The sequence below is a fragment of the Diceros bicornis genome, chromosome 13 (genome assembly GCF_020826845.1).
Source record: "Diceros bicornis minor isolate mBicDic1 chromosome 13, mDicBic1.mat.cur, whole genome shotgun sequence".
In the NCBI taxonomy this organism is placed as follows: Eukaryota; Metazoa; Chordata; class Mammalia; order Perissodactyla; family Rhinocerotidae; genus Diceros; species Diceros bicornis.
Window position 1 is genome coordinate 31,204,426 of NC_080752.1, and position 24,475 is coordinate 31,228,900.

Below are 24,475 nucleotides of genomic sequence, written 5' to 3' on the forward strand. Positions count from 1 at the left end.
CTGCAGTTCTGGGGTTGGACACTAGGTGGCGGTAGTTCTCAGGCCGGCTGTTCTCGAAGTGCCCCGCTGGACCTGCAGCATCAGCAACTAGCTGGAAAAACAAATGATCGGCCCCACCTCAGTCCTACTGAATCAGAAACTGAATTTTAACGTGGCCCCCGGAGATTCATATGCATTTAAAGTCTGAGAAGCACTTATGTGGCACATACTACTTTTTTAACATCCAAAAATGGACTTAAAAAACAATGACTAGAGGGGCGGGCCCCATGGCTTAGCGGTTAAGTGCGCGCGCTCCGCTGCTGGCGGCCCGGGTTCGGATCCCGGCGCGCACCGACGCACCGCTTGTCAGGCCAGGCTGTGGCGGCGTCCCATATAAAGTAAAGGAAGATGGGCACAGGGCCAGTCTTCCTCAGCAAAAGGAGGAGGATTGGCATGGATGTTAGCTCAGGGCTGATCTTCTTCACACACAAAAAAACAATGACTAGATATATGATCTTCAAAAGTGACAAAAGGAAAAAGGGAGACAAGTACAGTACTAAGATGTAAAGAAAAATACCCAGATATCGGGTAAGCGCGTGGGCACTGGCATCCCTGTGGCCTGACCTGAGCCAAGATTCTGCCATTTACCCTCAGGGTGACCTTGGACGAGTTACTCAACCTTTGAGAGCCCCAGTTTCCCTAACTGTAAAATGGAGGTAGTAGTGGTCCCACGGCTTAATTCGCTGTTGATTCGCTCATTCAGGGAGCCCTTGCTGAGTGTGTTTATTGCAGGGTAGACCCTGTGCCTGCCCCCATGGAGCCTCCGGGCTAGAGGGGAGGCTGGGAGCCGTGCCAGACCCATTTTAGCCTCCCCGCCACTCTGCCCGCCAGCTGCCGGGGGCTGCGCATCACACATGCCCTCCTCCACGGTCCCTGGACTTTGTTCTTTAGGACCTCGATTCCTTCTTCATTCTGGCTCCTTGACTCCTCAATTTCTTACCCTCTAGAAATGGTCTGCTCTTCTCTCCACCATTTAGCCGCCCTGATGGGCTTTCTGGAGCCAGGTGAGGGAGGGCAAGTGGGTGAGGGCTGGACCAGACAGAGACAGGGTCTGGGTTTCAGTCCTGGCTTGGGAAAGGACCAGGTCGTGGCAGCCACAATGGAGTCTGTGTCCCAGGAGAAGGAGGAGGTAGTCTGCACCAGGGCTGTCCTGTGTGGTTGCAGTGGGGCCCCTGGCTCACTGCCATGATGTAGACTTCGGGGGCCGCGAGCATCAGGGTGGAGAGTGCAGGGCTGCCTCTGTGTTCCAGGACCTGTGCTCTTCTGGGTCATCCTGACGCTGGTGGTGGTCGTCAGCTCCGGCTCCTTCCTCCTGTGCCACCGGAAGGCCTGCAGGAGGTGGATTCGGCAGAGTGAGTGGATATGTCTTTGGAGCCTTGTGGAGGGCGCCTGGCCTGGGTCCCTGCCCTGCCTTGCTCTCTGAGGCTGGCACCTCCAGCCCTCCCCTGCTGTCGTTTCAGAGCTCCACCTGTGCTACCCAGCCAGGACCTTCCGGCCCAAGCTGGAGCCTGGGTTAGTGGGTAAGTGTCCAGATGTCCGCGGGGCTGCTTGAGCCACATGGACATGCAGCAGCTCTCGGCCCTGGGTCTGGGGTTCCTTCGGGCCTCCCTCTGTGTGCTTCCCACAAGCTCCTCTGTCTACAACCTCATCTGAAATGGGAATATAATGTGTGTGGAGACTGTGTGACATGCCCTGGACAGCACTGGATGGAGTGCTGGCACGAAGGCTTAAAAATCCACCCGTCTCCATTCCTTCCTCCACAGCGCCCCCAGGAGAGGCATTCCTGATGCCCTCCCCTCCTCTCCTCTTTCCCTCTCCTTCCCAACCTCCCTTTTCCTTCTCCCCACCCCATGCCTCCTCACCACCCCCTCCGGCAGCGGAGGGGTATAGGGGTCAGTAGGGCAGGCAGATAGGGCTGGAATCCTGGTTCCCCCACTTATAAGCTACACGTGCTTGGGTGAGTCACTTAATTCCTCTGTGTCTCAGTTTCCTCAGCTGTAAAATGGGGACAGCGGGACCTAATTCAGAGGGTGCGTGTGTGGATCAATCGAGATGGGGCCTGTTAGGCGCTCTGCGGGGTGCCTGCACGCGGGGAGCACGCAGTGAACAGCGGCTGCTGTGCTGGGCGGCCGGCCTGTGACTGGGGCCTTTTTCCTCACCAGGAGTCCCAGGACTTCCTGAGTTCTAAGTTGTTCTGAACCCCTCCCTGTCCTTGCTCTCTGATCCCTGTTGAACCTCCGGGCCAGCTCTTCCAGGCAGCCTTCTGGAGCCCCTGACCCTCCCCACCCATCCTGGCAGGAGGTCTCTTCCAGCTCTCACCTGGGGGAGTGTGTGTGTGTGTGTGTGTGTGTGTGTTGGGGGTGGGGGCGGGTCCCAGCCATCTTGTGCTAAATGTCTTCTCTGCTCTGTGCAGCCCCTTTGGAGTCAGGGCAAGGTCTTCCTCAGCGCTCCACAAGCATTGACTGAGCACCTACTGTGTGCTGGGCTCTGACCAGCGGGGACGGAGTGAACGTGAATGGTCTGAGCTTCCCTTTCTGGTTCAAGGCAGGCTCCCCTAAGGTGTCTCACTGACCCAGGAACCCCAGGGGAGGCAGGGCGATGCTCTTCATTCTGTAAGGAGGAGACAAGGCTCAGAAAGGTAGATGACTGGCCCAGGGCCACACAGCCTGTAAGTGCCCCCGGGCAGACTCAGGCGCTGGTCCTTGAGATGGCAGGTTTGGTTTGTAGAGGGCTCAATCCTGTCCCCTCTTCCTCCCTCCAAGCTTTGTGCACCACCCCGCTGCCCGCCCAGGAGCACAGTGGTCAGCCTCAGGCCAGATCATGGCCCCCTTGCCTCCTATCCGCCCAGGCTCCTTGGAGAGACTTGCTGAAGCCCAACTTCTGACTTGGGCACAAAAACACAGTCCCTTGAGGCGTGTTTTGAACTTGATGAGTTTCACAAGCAGGTGCTCGTGTTCCCTTTGCAAGGGGGGTTTTTGTGTTTTGACAGTTTCAAGCCTTTTTCCATGAGCTGTCAGGCTCAATGTCTCATTGAAACTCGCGTTTGCTTTCTTGACATTTTTCTAGTATTAGAGTTTCCATTGCCGTCAGTTTATTTTTTTCTTCAAACCTTCGTGATAGCAGTTTTGTCACAAAAAATAAAAAAAGAGAGAGAGAGAGAAAGAAAGAAAAAAGAGCACCTTCCCTTGAGAAGCCAGACCTACAAGGAACCCAGCCCTGAGACTCAGTGGTGGCCATCCTGTTTGGGGCTGCTTCTGGCCCTCTGGCTTCCGGTGGGTCCCTGGGGTCTGGTTCCCAGGCCTGAGATGGAAGGAAAGTGACGCCAGGATAAGCACGTGGCGCGCAGCATGGGAGCGGACTGAGCGGGGTGGGTGCCCCAGTCCCTCCAGGGTGCTGGACGGGGAAGGAGCATTCATTCATTTGTTCGCTCGTTCATGTATTCAAATCATCATCACCGAGCCCTTCCTAGTGGCTCTGTGCTGGGTACAGAAACTGTCCTTGGTCTTCTGAGCTTTCAGAACCAGTGTCAGTTGCTTGAAGGGGCTAAATGTGAGCAGGATGGGAATGTGCGTCCCACCCTCCCTGTCTTGGAACTCCAGGGCTGGGAGGGTGCGCATCAGGGGTCCGGGCAGGTGCCCATGAGAGGATCACCAACCGTCTCTTGAATTAATTGGAATTGTGGCGTGTGTCCTTGGGGTAGGCGTTTGCAAAGCCGTGCATGTTCTCATTTCATTCCTCCCAGTGGCCTTGTGAGACACATGCTATTATTATCCCATTTCACAGATGAGAAACCAGAGGCACAGGAAGAAGGAACTTGTTTAAGGCCACTGGGTTAATAAGCAATACTACCAGGATTTGTTGTTATTGATGCTGGTGAGATGTTTCTATAAAGGGTCTCACCCTCGGCACTGTTGACGTTTGGGACTGGATCATTCTTTGCTGCGGGGCTGTCCTGTGCCTTGTAGGATGTTTAGCAGTTTCCCTGGTCTGTAGACCCACCAGGCACGAGTAGCACCTCTCGGCTGCGAGAACCAAAAATGTCTCCAGATGTCACGGAATGTCCCCTGAGGGGAAATTACTCCTGGTTGAGAACCGATGACTGAAATTCTTTTAATCTTTCATTTTAATGGACACTATTTATAGTTGTGACTTTACGTGTTCCTTCAGGCAGGTTTAAGTTGAAAAAAGAATTTTTGTTGTTTTGAAACAATTTCAAACTTGTAGAAAAGTCATAAGTACAGTACAAAGGACCTATTTTTCCTGAACCATTTGAGAGTAAGTTACTGACTTAACGCCTTATCATCTCCAATCCTTTAGTGTGTATTTCATACAAATAAGGATGTATTTTTTCCCACCTGTAGTAAAACCATCAAAATCAGAGAATTCACACTGATGCATTACCACCAACTGATTCTCGGACCCCATTCAAATTTCTTCATTTATCCCGGTGATAAATTTATAGCGAAAGAATCCGGTTCAGAATCTCGTGTCGCATTTGGCTGTCCTGTCTCTTGAGTCTCCTTCAATCTGGGTCAGTTCCTCCAACTTTTCCTTCATTTTCGTGACCTTACCACTTTTGAAGAGTCCACCAGCGATTCTGTGGATGTCCCCTGTCTTGGGTTTGTCTGATGCTTCCTCACGATGGGGGTCAGCTCGTGCATCTTTGGCGGGAAGATCCCGGGAGGGACGCTGAGTGAGCTCTTCTTGGGCATCCATCCTACCAGGTTTCATTTTGTCCCTTTCCTGGTGTGGTTCACCATGAGCACTTGATCAAGGTGGTGTTTGCAGGCTTTTCCACTGCGAAGTTACTCTTTTCTCCTTGGTAGTCGCTAAGTATTTTGAGGGGCGGTGCCTTGAGGCTTTGTGAATAACTGGTTCCTCGTCAAACTTTCCTTTTCTTCATTTATATATTTATACCTGTGTGGACTCATGGATTCCTCTTTGATTCTGCTACCATCATTATTTAATTTGATATTCAAATTGTCCCAGATTGGGCCAGTGGGAACCCCTTCAAGCTGGCTCCCCTGTCCTTCAGTTCCCATCCTTTTGTGTTTTGAGCACTTCTTTAAGACCTTCCCAGCTTAGCTTGTACCTTCCTGCCCCCGCCCTGGAATCGGCCATCTCTCCAAGGAGACCAGGATCTGAATCGAAGGGTGCCTGTGCCAAAGTCTGGCTGAGCCTCTGTGCCAGACTCCTTCCTGAAGTCTGTTCCGCTTCCCACCCACGGCAGCCAGATCCCAGGCCAGAGAGGGGAGGGGCTGAAAGGGGAGAGTGACAGGGACGGAAGGGTCTGAGAACTTAGCTCACATGCTCAGTGCGAGTGGCCCTCAGAGCAGCCCTGGGACACCATGCACCTGTCCTATGGGGGCCACCAATGCCCAGCATGTCCCTGGACTCCTGTCCTGGGATGCCGGACACGTTTATGAGAAGATTGTAGTTATTCCCAAAAAGAGGGAAATCAATAAATGAAGACAATGGACTGAAGCAACAGTTTTAAGGGAAAAGCACTTATGAAATCTGACCTCTGTGCTCGGTCAGCGTGATTTGTCCTGGGTCTTTATCAAGTACACACATGGGCTGGAAGCCAGCCGCAGGCAGATGTCAGGGCCTCCTGGATTCTGCCTTTTCCCCTTTATGTTAGTTTATGCTTATTTCCAAGAGTCAGTATCAAATGCTGATTATCTCTTGGTGTGACAGGGCACCAAGCCACGTGAGCGTCCAGGGACCCGCTATGTGCCAGGCAGCGTCCTGGGCACCTTCCCTATTTAATGTTTTAATTTTTTTGTTGTTGTTGTTTTGTTTTTTGGGTTTTTTTGTGAGGAAGATCAGCCCTGAGCTAACATCCATGCCAATCCTCCCCTTTTTTTTTTGCTGAGGAAGACTGGCCCTGGGCTAACATCCATGCCCATCGTCCTCACTTTATATGGGATGCCGCCACAGCATGGCCTGACAAGCGGTGCGTCGGTGCGCACCCGGGACCCAAACATGGGCCACCAACAGTGGAGCACAAGCACTTAACTGCTACGCCACGGGACCGGTCCTTAAAGTTTTAATTTTTAAAAATTTTAAATAGACTTCATTTTTCATAGTTTTAGGTTTACAGAAAATTTGAGAAGATAGTTCAGAGAGTTTCCATATACCCCACACCCTGTTTCCTCTATTCTTAATGTCTTCCATTAGCGTGGTGCATCTGTCACAATGAACGAACCAATACTGATACATTCATATTAACCGGAGCCCATCCTCTATGCAGATTTACTTGGTTTTACCTACTGTCCTTTCGCCGTTCCAGGATCCCCTCCAGGACACGTGACATTTAGTTGTTGTGTCTCCTTAGTCTCCTCTGGGCTGTGACAGCTTCTGACTTTCCTTTTTTTTAATGACCTTGGCAGTTTTGAGGACAGGTCAGTTGTGTTGTTGGATGCCGCCCTCCACTGGAATTTTTCTAATGTTTTTCTCCTAATTAGATCGGGGTTAGGGGTTTGGGGTTGGAAGACCACACGGGTACAGGGTCATTTTCATCACGTTGTATCAAGAGTGCATGCTCTCAGAGTGGTCGATCACTGGGCACCTCCACTTTTGAGATCTCAATCTCCATAAAAACCCTCCAAAGCTGGCATGATCCGTCCCGTTTTCCAGAGAACAGGACTGAGGCTGGGAGAGGTGAAGTAATGTCCTGGGTTTTACTGCCAGGAAGGCCTCCAGGACTGCTAAGCTGCCTCACTGTTTGGCATCTGGCTTGTTTTCAGTTTTTGAATTATTACAAATACCACCGTTGTGCACGGACTTGTTTTCTTTAGGGTTGTTTCCTGAGGGTGTGTCCCCGAAGAAGGATGCTGGGTCAAAGGGTTTGGGGATTTCATTGCCAGATAGTTCTGGAGAAAGAGAGAACCAGTCCGCAGGGCATGAGCAGCCGTGTTCCTGTTTACCCACGTCCTCTCCGAGACTGAGTTTTATCATTTTTAATTATTTTTGTCTTGTTACTTTGTCACACACTTCTTTCCCTCCTGGCTACCCCAGTGGCTTGGCGCCAAATCACAGTTGACTATTTGCAAAAACTCAAAATCACTTTCAAAGGTCAAAGATTTGGCTTCACTGACATCGTTTAAAAGAATGTGCCTCAGGCCAGAGATCATTTCTCAAAGCAATGGCTTGGGCAATGGACAGTGGCCGCCTCATGGGAATGAGCCACAGCCTCCCAAGGTGACCACTCTGCCGGGACCAGCAGTTCTCAGAGTGAGTAGACTCTGCGCGTTTGTTGAATCAAGAATCAGTGGTGGTGTTTCACCCCCGTGCTTCTTTCGGCCGTCATTCTGGTCCATTGCCCCACTGGACGCTTTCTGCCTGCTGATGGTCGTTTAAAAGGTACATGGAAGCGTGTTCCCCAGGCTAACCTAGTGTCCACATGGCGTGTTCAAACCACGTGTCTTATTTGTCTTTTCGTAGTCTCGGCCTCCTGCAGGTATTTCAGCGAGGATTCAGGGCTGTGGGTCCCCAGAACTGCTGAAATCGGAGAGGGTTCTGGAGGAGCTTAGCTGGCTTGCTGGCATCTTCGTGGCAGGTTTCTCTGCTCAGGTGTGCACAGCGGATAGCAGCGTCTTCCCGGTCTCCGTAGACGAACCTCTGTGAGAGTCGTGAAAGGCTGTGCGTCCCCAGAGGATAGTCTGGCCTGGGAGTTGATGTGCCCTGGGGTAGACCAGATGCCCGGGCACCACCCCCAGCTGTCTCAGATGCCAGTGGGCCCTGGTTAGATGTCAGCACACACTTGGCTGTGACCTGGCGCCCGACTTAACATGAGAGAAAACCTGGAGTAGAGGGTGGAGGTTTGGGGTGAGAAGGTAAAGGTTGTGTCCTAAGAATCGTTGCTTCAGCACCTCCCGACCAGCGAAGGGCGGGGTTGCAGGAGTGGGTGGCAGAGGAGCAGCTGTCCTGCAGGTGGCCACATGGGCTCTCTCAGGCACAGGTAACAGGAACTGAGCCCGGACCGGCCTGAGCCAGAGGGCTCCAGTCAACGGGCTTCAGGCATGTTCGGCTCAGGGTTCAGAAAACGTCCTCAGGGTCCGTCACCCACCCTCTATCACCCTGCCGTGAGGTCCTCCGTATGAGTTTCGCACGCAGCTCCGGGAGTCCTGGGCTCTCCAGACCCCAGGGGCTACCAGATGGTGGCAGCAGCCACAGGCAAACTTCTGACCCAGCGGAAGCCTCCCCAGCGCCATTTGGGGCATGTGCCTCCCCTGAGCCACTCCTTGTGCATGGGGGGTAGGCGAGGGAGGGGGTCCAGGGTGCTGACTGGCTAAGTGGCTGCAGGAGAAGGTGGTTCTCCAGTTCTCCAGCTGCCACTGGGGAAGTGAGCACCGGGAACTGAGCCCCTGTGCCCCGGGCCTGGGGGTGGGCACTGACCCTGAAACCCATCCGCTGCTCTCCAGCCCGAGGGCCTGACTGAGCACCAGCTACCACCACGTGTGGGCTGGGGCAGGACCTGGCAGCTGCCAGACCCTCCTTGGTGAAGTCTCTCCTCTTTTTCTTTTTGCAGATTCCAAGCCCAGAAGGAACTCGCCAGTAAGTAGCCCCTCCCTTCGCCCTGCCCCAGCTTTGCACCCCTAAATCTGACTCCTTCCCTGAGAGATCTGCTGGTCTGATAGCTGCCGGGGGATCGTTCCCCTCCCACAGTGCCTGGGCTGCGGGCTCCTCTGCAAGTTCAGGCTGGGTCTGCCCCATGCAGGGAGCTCTGAGCACAGTGGAGCCTCAGCCAGGCCCTGGCCCAGGAGGTGGAGCCCCACCCCCATGGCAGCCTCAGGCTCCTGGCTCACCCCGCCGGGGACTTCCAGAAGGGCCTGCCAGGCCGTGGATTTGGTTTGGGCCACTTTGAGTGCCAGGTGTGGTCAAAGGAAGGCTGTGTGTTTCCTCTTTTCTCCTTCACTCCTCCATGAGTCTCGTCCTCGCAGCTGGGATGACAAATCATCCCAGCTACTTTTCAAACGTAGCTGTCGTGTGTGGAGCACTTACCGTGAGCCAGGCACCCTGCTTCGTGCTTCCTCGAAGTTATCCCGGGTAGTCCTTACAACCCTCAGATGTTGGTACTGTCGTCTCATTTTATAACAGAGGAAACAGACGCCCAGACAGAAAAGGTCGTTCCACAGCTGGAAGGTGGATCAGCTAGGATTTGAGCCCTGGGTTGTGTGTTCTGAACTGTTACCCTCCTAGTAGGAACATCTCATCTGCCTGTTATGAAGTGCTCGCTTGCTGTGCGCAGGCGCTGGGCTGGGGGCTTTGCAAATGTTCCCCCTGATCCTACGACCACCCAGGCCAAGGGCCATACACCAGGTCCTCCCTGGGCTTGGCCTGGCACCCTGCTCTGTGCCCAGCCTCCCAGGGCCAGCGGGGTGGGGGGGTGGGGGAGAGCAGGGGCGTTGCCCTCCGGAGCTGAGGGAGGGGGCGAGCAAGTTACTTGACTCCTCTGTGCCTCAGTTTTCTGATCTGTAAGATGGGAAGGGGCTAATATTAGCCAGCTCATAGGGTGGTTATGAGGGTTTACATATGTCAATGGCCACACACGATAAGCACCGTATGAGACGCAGGCTACTGTCCTTGTTACTTAGTAGACGTTTAAAGCAGCATGACTTCACCCGGAAAGCGACACACGGGCTACATGGCTGAGAAGCCCGGGGTAGCATGCGGCAGCTGTAAAGCAGAGAAGAAGCCTCCCTGAGGTCTGCAGAGAGGGAGAAACTGGGGGCTTCACAGTTCAGAGACTCAGGGGAGGCCGGGGCACCCTGCATCCATGCTCCTTTCCTCTCTGCCCCCAGGAGCTGAAGAGGAGCGTGTTGGTGGCAGAGCCGGGCACAGAAGAGCTGGGGTTAATGAGCTCGCCGGCTGTGGAGACCTGCCCCAGTGTGGGGGCGGCCTGCCTGGAGAGCCAGCGGCTGCTGCAAGCCAGCCCCCCCAGCAGGACCTCATCACCCGTGGACCTTCCCGAGCCCCGGGTGACCACGGAGCATACTAATAACAGGATCGGTGAGTTGGCCTGTCTGGGGGGTCCCGGAGTGGTCAGGGCCAAGGGGGGGCAGGGGGGAGATGGGTGCTGGGCTCTCGGTCCCCGACCAGAACCAGAGACCCTGGGGCGGGAAGGCCCAGCCTGGAAGGGGCGTGGATTCTCCCACTGGCCCTCGTAAGTAGGAGGTGCTTTTGGTGCAAGAGTTGCACCACGCTTAGGCATATCACGCAGCTTGCCCCACCTCTGGACCCAGTTTAAATTTCCGTAAGAATAGGAATAGTAGTGGTACTTCATAGGGCCATGAAGTTGTCTGGGTGGGGTGGGGGTGGGGGGCGCCCCCTGCCTGGCGCCTGCTCTCATTAAAGTAAAAAGTGAATGCCACCCCCAGCCCCCTAGAAAGAGCCCCTGAGGGGGGCAGGAGGAAGACATGCCAGTAACAATAAGACCTGCCACTTGTCTGAGGCATTCCGGGCATCGTGCACGTGTCACCTTCCATTGTCACTCAACCTTCTGGAGTCTTCCTCTCCTTTTACAAGTGGAGAAACCACGGCTCAGGGGGGTGAAATGATTTTACCCGTCACACGGCTACTAAGTGGCAGAGCTGGGACTCGACCCCACGTCTGCTGGACTCTGAAACCCTTGGTTTGTCCACACCGCCACCCGGCCTCTGCGGAGGCACGGAAGCTAGCACTCTCCCAACTGCAGCCGCCTTCTAGCTCGGACAAACCTGCTGCTTTGGCCTCCCACGGGCATCCCTGCCTCCTCTCCTACTTCTCTCCACCCAGCACCACCAGAGCGCTTCGACCAAAGTGTATGCCTGTCCGTCTTACACCCTCACGGGGGCCTGCTACCTGCAGGGTGAATCCCAGGGTTCTTATTCCGGCATTCAAGGCTGGCCACGAGCTACCTCCTCGCCGGGCTCACCTGCCTCTTGACCCCACAGGTCTGCCCCTCCTGCTCAGCGGCAGTTTCCTGAGTTTTCCCAGCCCTCTCTCACTTCTAAGTTTCTCTGTGGGAGCTGCTTCCTCACCTGGGACAGCCACCTCCGCCCCCTTGAATCTAGATAATTGCTGATGTACTGTGGATCCTGCTTATTTGCCTCCTCCTCCTCCAGGAAGCATCCCTGCCCTCTCCACTCTCCTGTCTAGACTGGTGTCCCTCTGCTGTGCTCCCCCAGACCCCAGGCCTCCCCCACCCAGGGTCCTTAGCACCCTGCAGTGTGGCTGTGTTTACAGCCTTCTCCCCACCCCCACCCTGCCCTCACCTAGCTGTGAGCTCCCTGGGGCAGGGCCTCAGTGGGCTCCATCTCTGTCTTCTCTGGAGGGTTAACCATCACTGGAATGATACCAAAGAGGCGTTTGTAATTGTTCTACACATTTCTATGGCAGGCACCAGTGGATAGAGCTCTTTGGGCAGAGTCTTTCTCACCAAACTGAAACCTTTGGAATTGGAGCTTTCAGCAAGTTTCATTTGAAAAGAATGTATTTTGGGAAATACCACCAAAGGCATCTCCTTTCAATTTCCTAAGTTCTAATTTGAACGTTTGAGTCCACGCTGAGGGCTGTACCTGGAGCTGTGGGGGTGGGGCTCCGGGAATGTTGGAGGGGAGGATGGAGGGGGGGTACCTGGCTCCCAGGATGGCTGGGGCGTGGGCAGCCTGCCCAGAGCTGAGCCAGCCTGCAAGCCTTGCAGGTGAGCAGGGTGGTGGGGAGGGAAGGCCTTGGAAGTTTTCTTGGGGCACCCAAGAGATGGTGAGCTCTTTGTCCTCCCGACAGCACTCCAGAGGAGCACCCTCCTTGTCCGGTTCCCAAGGGGGACCAAACTCTAGCCTAGGCTTCATCTTTCTTCCCCTGGGCACCAGGCAGGGGCAGCCCCTTCTCCCCCCTCCCCCCCACCTCCCCAAGACAACGTCTCTGGATTCTGGAGCCCTGGGTGGGGCAGGAAGTCCCAGCAGCTTCTGGGAACCCTGCGCCTCCCAGCTGGGGGGTGGGCAGCCCTGTGATGGGGTCAGAGGCAGAGGAGTCAGGCCCCGAGGGATATGAGGGGGTGATGGCCGGGCCCAGCTTTGGCTGCTTCTCCCTAGACGAGCCCACCCCTGCTTCTCTGCCCCCCTCCTCTGTGCCACTCTCTCATCTCCTCCAGCCCTGGCTAGCCGCCTCTGCACTCTCTCTCACCTCCCAGGCTCCCCTCTCTCTCACCACCTCTGGCCCCCGTCTTTTGCCAGCCCCTCTGGTCAGGTTTCCAGGGTGAGGGGCCTGCAGGCCTTGATGGAGGGTGTGTGGCTGGGGCCCAAGGCCCTGCTCTCTCTTTCGGGGTGTGGCGGGCCCAGCCTGCAGCTGTCTCCCTGTCTCAGCCTTCCCTCCAGTTCTTGCTGCTATTTTGAACACTTCTCTCTTTCCTGGGGGTGTAAAAACCAGAACAGAAGAGCCGGCATTGTGCAATGGGGGTGAGGGCGCAGGGGCCCCGAGACTCTTTTGAGGGTTCCTGAATCAGAGAGCTGTAACCGGGTTACCCAGAGAGACAGGGATCCCCAGCTCCCTGCCCCACCCAGCTCTCAGGTTGCTCTTGAGCTCCCCCATTCAGGCTCCAGAGTCTTGGGACCGGGCAGCTGGGAGCTGGGACCCTTCCCTGAGCTCGAGGCCCTCAGAAGCTGGGAAGTAGGGTGCCTGGAGCCTGCTGACCTGGGCGAAGGCCAGGCTCCCCACTTCCCAGCCTCTTGGGCCACTTACTTAACTCCCCTGAGCCTCCGAAGCCCCCGAAAGCAGACGGTGGTGAGGACCCTGGGGATCAGGCCTCGAACGGGCTGAGCTGGCCATTCGTCCAAGCGATATACACAAGCGATCCTACCGTGTGCTAGGCAGGCTCAGCCGTGAAGGCCTCAGGTGGGAGATGGGCAATCAGCAAGGAACAACGAAATATACTGGCCCCGAGCACAGCTGTCTGAATCGCAGGCTGCTGGTGATTACCGACAGGGCTGAGGTTTCTGTAGGGTGGGGCCGACCGTCTGGGTTTGCCTGGACCCAAGAGGTCCTGGGACCCAGGACTTTCACTGCTAAAATCAGGAGCATCCCGGCAAACCCGAAGAGGTTGGTCATCCCGGTTTTTGCTTCAGGCACGAGGATAGGAGCAGAAAGGGCAGCCAGGCGGGGCGGGAGTTTCTTTTGGGATTTCTCCTAGCTACCTGGTGACCTTGGGCAGGTCACTTAACCTCTCTGGTTCAGGTTCTGTATCTGTAATTAGGGATAATAATCAACTGTCCACCTCGCAGAAGGGACGTGAGGATTCAGGAGCAAATGTGGAACAGCGTCCCCTGGCTAGCACAGGCTAACCTCTCCTCGCGTCCCCTGGTGCTACAGTTCTCCATGTCATTACCTGCTTTCTCCCCATGCTTCCTTTCTCCCCCGACCCTGTTCTCTTCTTCCCTACCCCATCCCTGCAGAAGTGCCGAGAAAGGCACAAGCATCTCCCATAAGTAGCAAGTGGCCCAGTCCTTAACTCCCCGGCACGCAGTTCCTAGCTGCTTTATCTCCTTTGAGGCTCAGGACACCTGAGATTGGCAGGCTTACTGTGCATCAGAGAGGTTGTGGCAGCTGCCTGAAGCCACACAGCAGAAGTGGCAGAGCTGGGCACTCCCCTGCCTCCTTGCTTCCATCCGGCTGGGGCTCTGTTCCTCTCACCTCACCCATGCTTTTGCTTTGCAGAGAAAATCTACATCATGAAGGCCGACACAGTGATTGTGGGGAGTGTGAAGACCGAGGTGCCTGAGGGCCGGGGCCTGATGGGGCCAGCGGGGCCCGAGTTCGAGGAGGATCTGGAAGTGGACCATGCTCCCCACTACCCGGAGCAGGAGACAGAACCACCCCTGGGCAGCTGCGGGGACGTCATGTTCTCAGTGGAAGAGGAAGGGAAGGAGGACCCCTTGCCCACGACCGCCTCTGGGAAATGAGGCCTGGCCTGCCTGCGCTGGGGCTGAGAGGGCAGCTGGGTGCCCCCTGGGAGGCCAGGGTGGCACTGGTGGCACCAAGCAGGTGACAGAGGCCCATCTGGCCTGAACTTAGGTTCCAGCATCCAGTGGTCAACCAGCCTGTCAATGTAGGAGGGGTTCTGGTGGTCTCTACCTGTATCCTCACCCAGCTGCCCCCCACCCCAACCCTAGGGAAGCCGGGCTTGTGCAGTACAGACGACCAAGGGGTGATCTGAACGGCGACATTTGTTGGAGCAATGGATGGATGGCAGGGACTGGGCACCCCACCTTCTGTTCCTGCCCAGATGAAGATGCTCCCAGAGCCCTGGGCATCCACACACCAGCAGGGCCGGAGCCCACCTGAGGCGGGGGCCAGGAGGCCACACCCCTCTCCCCTCACCTGGGCCTCAGGAATGACGCCCATTGCGCCTTACTGCCGTGCCAGCAGCCCCCGGTTACTGTAAATGTGGACCCCCGTGGGCACTGAGCCAGCGCCTGTGGTTGTTTCTCCCGAGTCAAAAGGGAAGTTGAGGGATGGGGCGTTGTTGGCTGGCCCCATCTTGGCTGCAGCCGCTGCTCTGGGCTCTGTGCCAAGGCGAGCGCCCAGGCTGGCCTCCAGCTCCACTTGGGCTGAGGGGGACCTTTCTGGTGCAGCCAGCCCTTCCCTGTCCTGCAGCCCCCACAGTGGCCCAGGGCCTAGGATCAACTCAGTCGTCTCAGCGTGTCCCCCCAGTCCTCACAGTAGGAGGCATCTCAGGACCCAGGTGTCTGCAGACCCTCAGCAGCTGCAGTGCCCGCTGCGGCCGGAGACCCTGCTCCCAGCCGCTGCCTGGAGAGGGGCCTATTCTGCTTTGCCCAGGGGCTTCCTCCCCGCATGGAGAAGGGGAACCGTGGGCCCTTTCTGGTCCTTGCCTGCTCTGTGGGCACCACCAGCCCTGTCCTGGGAAATGCAGAAGCATCTCCCCCAGATCTGCCACGCTCGCAGATCCCCATGGCACCAGACCCTGCCCTCTGGCTCCAGCTGCTCAGCACCCATAGTTGGGAAGTGGATGTCAAAAAGCAGCACGGTTTCACCCAGACATACTGCCTTATTCTGGACTGTCAAGAGAGAAGAAGCATTTGGTAGTTTGCTCTGGATTTCAGGTTTTTTGCATTTCACTCTGAGTAGTTACCCCAATGTCATCTTCTGGCTTGCTCTCCTCAGGGCCTTCAGACTCTGCAAAAAAACAAGTGGCCTTGGAAAGGGACCGGGGCACTGAGTCGCAGGCAGCCCGGAGGCTCCTGGAATTACCCAGTGGGAGCCGGGCCTGGGAAAGCCGCTGTTTACTCACCAGCCTGCTCGCTCTCTGGAGGAAGTGGGGCTGGGTCAGGACTCACAAGGGTAGTTTCTGAAACTGCTCAGATGTTTTGGGGAAAGCTGGAGGCTGGGGCACCGTGAGAAGCGGTTACACCAGAACCTGAAGACATTTACATGGGATGGACGATATTTGCCAAAATGCCTTATGCCAGGACGGTGTGGGCGTGCTCTGCGCCCCTGAGCACCCTGCAGGGTGTCTGAGGACGCCACACACCCACTGAGGAGCGGCCCAGGCAGACATGACCTGAGGATATGGACCATGTTTCATGAAGTGAGGCACTCACTCGCTCAAGGGCCCTTCACAAACCTTTTGATCCATTAAAAATTCCTAAGTTCCCTTAAAAGTGAATCGTGAGGCTATGGGAACTCACTGAGATTTGAGATTTGGGAACCTCTGAGCGGAAGGGTCCAAGCAGTCTCTCTCCCTCCAGGACAGGGGCTGCCTCTTCAATCCTCTGCCCCAGACACCCAGGTGGCCAGCCTCTGGGGACAGGGAGCCCGCTGCCTGCTGGGGCAGCCCTTCCTCCTGCTGGAAGTTCTTCCTGAACAGTGGAGGCAGATCCTTCCTCCATGTAACTCCCACTTTCTGGTCCAAGGCCTGCCCTTTGAGCATACTCAGAATAAACATGCTTTTGTCACAAGGCTCCCTTTGGGTCTTTGCAGCAAGGGATCCCCGGCCTCCGCACGGCCTGCCTCCCTCTGGGCTGGGCTGAGCAGCCACAGCTTGGGCAAAGGGAGACAGATTAGTAGTGTGAATGCTGCTGCCTTGGAGGGCAGGGAAAGGACAGGGGTGAATGTGAGCCTGGGGCTTCCTGCCTGAGCTGGGAGGGGCCCAGCCCGCCTCCCCGGTCACAGCTCGGGGACAGTTGGGGGCCTGCTCCCCACCACAGGCAGCCAGCCTAGAGCCCCTCTCTGACTATGGCTCCCCTGTGGGGTGGAGGAAGGGGGGCCGTGGTCAGCCAGCACCCACCCTACCCCAGGACTCAGCTTATTCCCAGCCCTCACAATCAGCCCCGCCGCTGAACCAGTCACGCCTGCCACGTGGTGGGTCTGAGAGCCAGGGCGAATCTCCCTGCCCTGACCAGTGTTGCGGGGCCCCTTCTCCACCTCTGGCCATTCTGACGTCCAGGTGGGCAGACGGACAAGGACCCTGTCCCTCAGGGTAGCAGTTCCCAGGCTGTAAGGGACTGTCCCCCACACGCACACCTCTCTTCCTGAACAGTTGTAGTCACAGAGTGACATAAGTGATGTGTCCTACGGAAGCTATTGCATTCAACGAAAGCCCATTGTTGCCCAAGGCAGTCTTGTAGGTTGTAGACTATTCTAGGTCCTTAGAATCTCTAAGACCAGGGCCACTCCCTAAAATGGAACTAGAAACTGAATCTTCAGAGCATTTCTCTCTTTCTGCCCCCCACTCCCCAGCAGTGAGATCCTAAAGACCCAGGATGGTGTCTGTGTCCTCTTGTCCCACAGGCACTGGGAACTGCTTTGTTGGGCTGAACAGAAGTGAAAATCTGTGCAGAGACAAGAGGCGGCTCTGGGCTGCAGTTTCTTGGGTGCCGTCTCTCCTCCACCCACTTCCTAGATCTTCCCTGTCCTCGAACAGAGAACAGTGGGGGCAGGTGGGGGGTGGGAGGGACCAAATCCACAGGCAGCGCTGGGAGAGTCCTTACATGTGCATAAAGCTTGACTGGAAGCCAAGGTGAGAATGCTAAAGGCTGCAAGCACAGCTCCTTGGGCCTATGGAGAAGCTGACCAAGCCCACCTTGGGCTCCGGTGCCTTCCCCAGGCCCCTGGCCCCGGGCCAGCACCCCGAGCTGGGCGCACACTCTGGGGCCATGCCCAGGCCGACCCAGAGGAGCAGGTTTCGGTGGGTGTGAGTGAAATGCAGGGCAGAGAGGCCCTGCCCACCGCTCTCTGCGGTCCGGACACAGGACAGCAGCAGCGTGCAGATTGGGATGGGCTCTGGGGTCAGACTTGGGTTCGAATCCCAGCTCTGCCACTTACCAGCTGGGCGATCTTGGTTCTGTGCCTTGATCTCCCTAAAGCTCGGTTGGTCTGGTCTGTGAAACGGGGAATCAGTCCCTATCTGAGAGGGTCGTGAGGTTCCCTTAGATGCCACCTGACACGTGGCTTGTGCTGGCCACATGGCAGCTTCTGTCCTTGGTCCAGCCTGGCAGCTACTTGCCAAGAGCAAGCCCTTGCTAGGCCTGCAGAATTGAGCCCCCTCTGACTTACAAACAGGAAACCTTCAAAAGGGCATTGGGCTTGAACACTTTTCTCCCGGAGAATCCACATTATAATTGGTGGTTGTTTCCGGGGCTGGCCCAGTAAAGCCAGCATTAGCTCTCATAGCGTTAACCAGGGATCTCCGGCCCTCCCTGGCCTCCTCCCTTGGGGCCAAGTTCCTGTGGGAACCCGACAGTGGACAGACCCCTTCTTGCTATGTGGGGTGCCCTGGAGAACCCCTCAAGTCAGCCGTAGGACTGGCTGTTTATTAGTCAGATGTCTGTAATTCTGGACATTTGTGAAGGGCTGCGGGTCCCTCTGCAGGGGACATCCTGCTCATGATTCTAGTGTATTCCAGGCTGCACTGCAGTGCTGCTCCAAATCTTTCTTGAGTGACTTCCTTCCCTTCCTCCCTTCCCTCTCCCTTCCTCGTCCCTCCCTCTCTCCTTTCTCCCTCCCTTTCTCCCTCTTTCCCTCCCTCCCTCCCATCCTTCCTTCCTTCCAAAAACACCTATGATGAGCCAGGCCCAAGTCTAGCTGCAGAGGATGCACTGTGCTCTCGTGGGTCCTGTCTCTAGTGGATGAGATGGATGGTAGTGCATAACCAAATCAGTGAACAAGGTCCTTGCAGAGTCAGATGGTGCCCTGTGCTACCAGAAGCCCCAGTCAGGGGACTGTGGCAGAGTGTCTGGAGGCCAGGGATGGCTTCTCTGAGAAGCTGCCCTTTGATCTCGACCTGAGCAACATACAAGTGGAGGAGGTGGGGACCTAGGGGCAGAGCATTCCGGGAAAGCAGGGGGCTGAGGTGGGAAGGCTCCTGGCCTTGAGATTCAGGAAGCACAGCACCGGTAGAAGCACAGCGAGCAGGGCGGGGAGAAAAAGGAGGTGAGCGAGAGGCCAGCGGGCCAGATCCCGGAGGGCTGGCGGGCCATTGTAAGGCACTAGGTTTTATCGTAAGAACATCAGTCTCGGTTTCTTTCCATTTTCCTCCTATTAGAACAATAAACATCCTGCCATTATCTCAGCAATGGGCATGAAAGCCAAACCAGGGGCAGCAGAAGTTGTTTTAGCCTATTTCAGAGGGCAGCCGGGGAAAGAGGCAGCGGCTGCTGGTAGCCAGGAAGCAGCGGGGTGGACTTTCTCAGAAAGGGCAGAGAGCTAAGACAACATTCCCGGTGAATAGCGCAGCGCTGGGCCCTCGGCTGATGTCACTGCAGGAGGCCGGGAGCCAGTCGGTCTAGGTTCCCTTTTCTTTGGGTGTCTTCCAGGAGAGCAAAAACCAAAGCAAACAACCCTGGGAAGCTGGAGGCCTTTGTGTTTTGCGCTTTCAGCCGGACGCTTTCCTCCTTAGCCCTCCAGCACTCGCCTCCGTCCCATTTTATTACCAACTTGGGTTTCCTGATCTGCAAAGCAGACGTGATCATTACCTTGAGAGATGGTGGTGAGGCTCAGCAGTAACAGGATGACGCGCTTGGCCTGGTGCGAGGCATATTCCCTGTTCGGTACCTGATAGTCATCATAAGCAGTATTTTAAGACCTGTAGAGTTTGCCCAAGGCTTTCTGCATTCTTTATGCATTTGGGCTTCATAATAATAACTGAAAGGCAAATAGGCTGAATATCAGCACTCTTTTACAAATGGAGGCTCAGAGAGGCAAAGCAACGGCCCCACTGTCACACAGCCAGGAAGTGCCAGAACTGGACTTCAACCCCCAACTGTGTGATTCTAAATGCACCCCCGCCCCGTCAGCTGGCTGCCTCTGTGGCTGGGGCTGTGTTTGTGTCACAGTTATCGTCTGGCAGTATGCCCTCTGGACAAGTTTCCTTTTACCTGCAAGTCACCACAACTGGGAGAGAGGAAGAAAGCCGACTTTATTCCTCCTTTTACGGGGAGGCTGGGACACTTACAGGAGGCTGGGTAATCCGCCCGAGATTAAGCAGCAGCCCAGGTGTGGCTTTCTGATTCCTCTGACTGGGCAGAAAGGACGCAGAGCTAACCCAGCAGCTTCGAAGCTGCTTCCTGGAAGGTGGTCTGGTTCGGAGGTCAGGGGATACTCAGGGCTGAAGGCCAGGCAGGACGGCAAACTTCCGCTGGAGAGCTGTCTGATGATTGCACTTCGTTTTGCATTCTCAGTACCTCCTCGTGTCCCGCTCTCTGCCCCATCCCAGGATCCCTGGAAGGAAGACAGGTCAAGAACCAGCCTCCCCATTGTACAGACGGGAAAATTGAGCCCCGTAGAGGGAAAGCGGTTTGCCTAAGGTCCCAGCTTGGTGCTGTGTGGCAGAGACAGCTCTAGCTGTAAGTTGGGACTGGAGGTGGGGGAATCACTCTTTAGTTCAAGTGAACGGTAAAAATTACTTGCTGATTTTCATTCATCCTTTCTTTTTTTTTAAATTTGGTATTAAAGTAACCACAGTAAGGGAGTTGGGTTCTTATTTATAAGGCAGTTTTGTAAGAGCCAAAGCGGCCCCATGATCAGCTAGACAAGAGTATTGCGGGAGCGGGGTGCCACGGCTTCACGGCCACATGACCTGTGCTGTCACACAGGGCCCCCCGCTTAGAGGGGGGTTTAATGCCCTGCTGTCACCATCTTAAAAATTATTAATAATTTTGAACAGGGGGCCCTGTGTTTTCATTTCTCACTGGGTCCCACAAATTATGTAGCTGATCCTGCCTAAGGGGCAGGGAGATGCTCTGTTAGGAATTTACTCAGCGCCACAGCAGGTTGGCACTTAACCTCACAGTGACCGTCATCATGCACGAGCACCCTGCTGCTCATTTTCCAAAGGTGTTGACTGGCTAGTAACTGACCTTAAGTGTTCTGGTTATCTCTTGTGTGTAATACACCACCTCAGACTTAGTGGCTTAAAACAGCACCAGTTGTTTATTTTGCTCACACGTCTGCAGTTGGCCTGGGCTTGGCGGAGCAAGCTGTCTCTGCTCACACAGCACCGGCTAGGCAGCTCAGCGGCACAAGGAATGCCCTTCTGGGATGGCCAGCCTGTTGGTGCTGGCTGTGGGTTTCTCTCCACGGGCCTGTCTCAGAGAGGCTTGGGCTTCCACGCAGCTAGTGGCTGGGTTCCTAGAGCCGACGGCCCCAGGGCTAGGAAATTGAAACCGCCAGGTTCTTCAAATCTGGGCCCAGAAATGGGCACGGCATCACTTTTGTCACATTCCATTGGTCAAGCAGTCACAGAGCCCACATTCAAGGGGGGGATACACGCTCCACCTCTCGATAGGAGGAGTGTCAGAGAATTTTGAGATCTTACTCTGTGTCAGGCGCCGTGCTTCCCTCTTCACATATGTTCTCGTTTCATCCTCCAGATAATCCTACCATTATTGTCCCAGAGTTGCCTCAAGGAAGCCCAATAGCCTGGCCAAGGTCACCCAGCTGGAATTTGCATCCAAGTGTGTCTGTCTCCACAGTGTGTGGTCTGGGCCACAGGGCTGACCTGTGCCTTCAGGGACCCACGCAGTCAGAATTCAAGGGCCAGAATTCAAGCCCACATCCGTCTGATTCGAGCACACTTGAGGCTTTCAAAATAATCAGCTCCAACATCCTAGTTTTCCAGATAGGGAAACTGAGGCTCAAGAGGTCTTGTTGGCCCTAGCCCAACAAGGGGGCAGAGTCGGGCACCTTCCAGGGCAGGATGGGGCCCCCCTGGGGCTGCACAGAGCCTGGTCAGGAAGTCACAGAGAGCCGTGGGCAGATTATGCAAGAACAGGCTGTCGCCGGGACGTTGTTTTTCACCGCGATTACTCTTCACTCAGCAAATACCCACGGCTTCGGCAGATGTCGAGGGAGGGCTCCCCACCTCGGATGGAAGACCCCCGTGAACACTGGAGTGCTCTTGAGGTGAACCAGGGAGGGTCCCCTGGGCCGGGTTCATTCATCAACAGTTCCCTGAGAGCCAGTCTGTGCCCATCTGAGTTGGGCTCTGACACGAGATGCAAGAGGCTCCATCCCTGCCAGCTGGGAAGTCACACATTCGTTCGAAAGACGATAAGAACTCTTAATTATTGAGGCTTTTTGTGCTATCTCATTTAAACCTCACAGTGCCCTAGGAAGTGGTTGCTATTATTATCCCTATGTCACAGGTGAGGAAACCGAGGCCCAGAGTAGTTAAGTCACTTGCCTAAGGTCACACAGCTAAGTGCAGCTAGGATGCAAACCCAGGCCATCTGGCTGAGTCTGAGTTCCCAACCACGCAGCCACGCTGTGCCATTGTGGCTCAGGCCGAGTCACCACCGTGCTGGGGCCCCAACACTGAGTCCCAGGCCCTGCAGAACACTGTCTGGGCACCCACTGGGCTCAGAAAACGTAAAGGGAATGGAGTTTGCCCTCCTTGCTTCTATCCACCTTTCCTTTCCAAAGCCCAGCTCTGACCAAGCCATCCTCTCACAGAACCTGCGATAGTTCTCCAGGACCTACAGGCCAGAGCCTGCCAATCTGGCCCTCCCAGGCATGTCCTGTGACCTCCCATGGCTCCTGTATCCAAACTCCCTCTGAAACCCCTGTGTCCACCCAATCACCAAATATGAAGGGCACATTCCCACCATGAAATCTCTTCTTAGGGCCCCAACTCCCAAACCTCCATCCTCAACTTTCTCCTCCTCCTCCAGAAAGCCTTCCAGGACCAACCTGGACCAGGACCTCTGTGTCCTCTGAGTTCCTACGGCACTGACTATGAAAAAGGTTGGAGGCCTAGTTCCAGAAGGCTTGCAAAAAATATCTCTGTATGAAAAGACGAATTTGTTCATTCAGTCAATCATTTAGTCACTCAAGCAACAGATCTGTATCGAGCACCGACTATGCGTCAGGAACTGTGTGGGGAATATGACGGAGCTGGGAGAGGACAGGGATATACGGTACTGCTGTCAGGGAGTCAAAGTCCAACTGGGGCCGCCGGCCTGGAGTCAGGCAGTGGCAGAGGGCAGGATCATTGCTGTGACTGAGGTAAGCCTGGGGCTCTAGTGCCCGCTGCGTGGCATCAAGCCCAGATGGTGGCCTCTGCTTCCTCCTCTGTAAAATGGGTTTAATAAGAGTACCTATCCCAGAGAGAGGTTGCGAGGATTAAGCTCATTCATTAATTTGTTAAATAAATATTTATTGAGCCCAAACTATGTGCGCTGCTGGGTGCTGGGGACACAGCCCGCCCTCATGGAGAGGAACAATAGGGAGCATATGAGAAAACCGTAGCCAGTGGTAACTGCTAAACAGACAAAAATGCAGCGGTGTGTAGGGTCCCCAGTGTGGGTCAGGTGCACAGCCAGGGTGTGGGGATTTGGCACACATCGTACAAATGTCTGGGAGGATGGAGAAATTCGGGGCATGCAGCGGGAAGTGAGCAGTAGTGATTGGGGTTTCAAAAACGAGAGTGTTTGTGAGTCTGGGGTGGAGGTTGCCCCATCTCTGCATTCGCATCTCTGGGTATCTAAGGAAGGAAGCAGTGAGATGATGATTTCATAGGCAGAAATCATTCTGCAGGAGCCGGGAGGGAGCATGGAAGGGCTGGCCTAGAGGGTTGGTGGGAAGTTACAACAGCGTCAGGAGTGTTGGGGAACTGCAGGGGAATTGGGGCCCCGGGGTTTTCCTTTGAGTGTGAAGGGGAAGAGGGAGGCCGAGCACAAGCACTTCGGGGACTTCACAGGGAAACCTCCCCCTGCACTCTGGGGCTCCATTCTGGGGAGGCAGAATGTATGGCCGCCCTCAAGTTCTGAGTCTACATTTATTGAGCACCTACTGTGTGCCAGGTGCCAATGGACTCCCCAACTCTGATCCTTACAGCATTCCTGCAAAGGATTTCTCCTCATTCCGTAGATGAGGAAATGGAAGCTCAAGGAGATGAAGTGATTTGTCCGAGGTCAGGGCCACATGCCAGTAAATGACCTGATGAAATGGCAAAGGGTTGGAGAGCTCTGCCTGGCACAGAGTAGGTGCTCAATAAGTATGTGTGGAGTCTGCAGGACAGACAGGACAGGCTCGAGGGGATGGAGGGCTCTGGTTCCCTGGGAGTGAGGACCTGCAGAGAGACTTCACCTCGGGGACAAACTAGAGGTGGCCCCGTCACAGCCACCTACTTCAAGAAGTCCTCAGGGCTCCTCAGCGAGGGTTGCTCTGTCCCTCCTCTGACCTCTCTGCCTCCCCACCCCAAGCTCCTGCAGGGGGTGTCCCACACTGAGTCACCCCTGTCCAGCCTTGCCCAGCTCTGGCTGGTAGATGTATTGGTAAACATCTGAATGAGTGAAGATTGGGAAATTGGCCAGGGGAAAAATTACTTACTTTTTCCTCTTTTTGAATCAGGGAAAACTAGGGGAAACAAAATCAGTGACTTCGGCATTGCGTGATCCTTGCTGATGAGCAGGGAGCTGGGTCTCATGCGCAGCATTTCCCAAAGGGAGGGCAGGGTATCGTATCAGGGAAATGGGCCCAGAGCCACCCCGTGTCCAGCCTGACCCCCAGACCCTGTCACTCCCTCCTTGCTCCCAAGCTACTCCGCTCTGAGCCGAGGTCTCGTTAATTACAAAAAAAAAAAAAAATGTGCTGGTGTGCGTTGTTGTAGGTCATCTGGGCTGGTGGGTCCCAGGGGTGAGGCAGCATGCTCACATGGCCTGGAGGAAACAGGCTGCATAGGTAGGGCTGATATGCACAAGGGAGTCCTGACTTTCAGATCTCAGAGCCCCACGCAGCCGCTCCGTCGCGGGGGACAGATGGGGAAACTGAGGCCTGGAAAAGAGAGAGATGTGCCTGAGGTCACACAGGGAATCGGTGGCCATCAGGACTAGAACTCCGGTTGCTCGTGCTTTAAAAATTAAAACAGCTCCGCCCTGCCAGTGGGCCATGGAGGCGGTGGCACAGTAGCACTTGAGGTGTGAGGTTTGCGGGGGCGGCG

At 55.5% G+C, this 24,475-nt stretch overlaps 1 protein-coding gene across 6 annotated transcripts in view; it reads left to right on the forward strand.

Moving 5' to 3' along the window:
* TNFRSF8 (TNF receptor superfamily member 8) overlaps positions 1–15,991 on the forward strand; it is a 63,329-nt gene extending 47,338 nt beyond the window's left edge. For all 6 annotated transcript variants that reach the window (XM_058552924.1, XM_058552927.1, XM_058552925.1 and 3 more), the window contains 5 exons: positions 1,290–1,391; positions 1,500–1,559; positions 8,573–8,598; positions 9,846–10,053; positions 13,735–15,991. In XM_058552924.1, the coding sequence (XP_058408907.1) occupies positions 1,290–1,391; positions 1,500–1,559; positions 8,573–8,598; positions 9,846–10,053; positions 13,735–13,979 (641 nt within the window). In that variant the 3' untranslated portion in view covers positions 13,980–15,991. The remainder of the gene's footprint in view (positions 1–1,289; positions 1,392–1,499; positions 1,560–8,572; positions 8,599–9,845; positions 10,054–13,734) is intronic.
* The last annotated feature ends 8,484 nt before the right edge of the window (positions 15,992–24,475 follow it).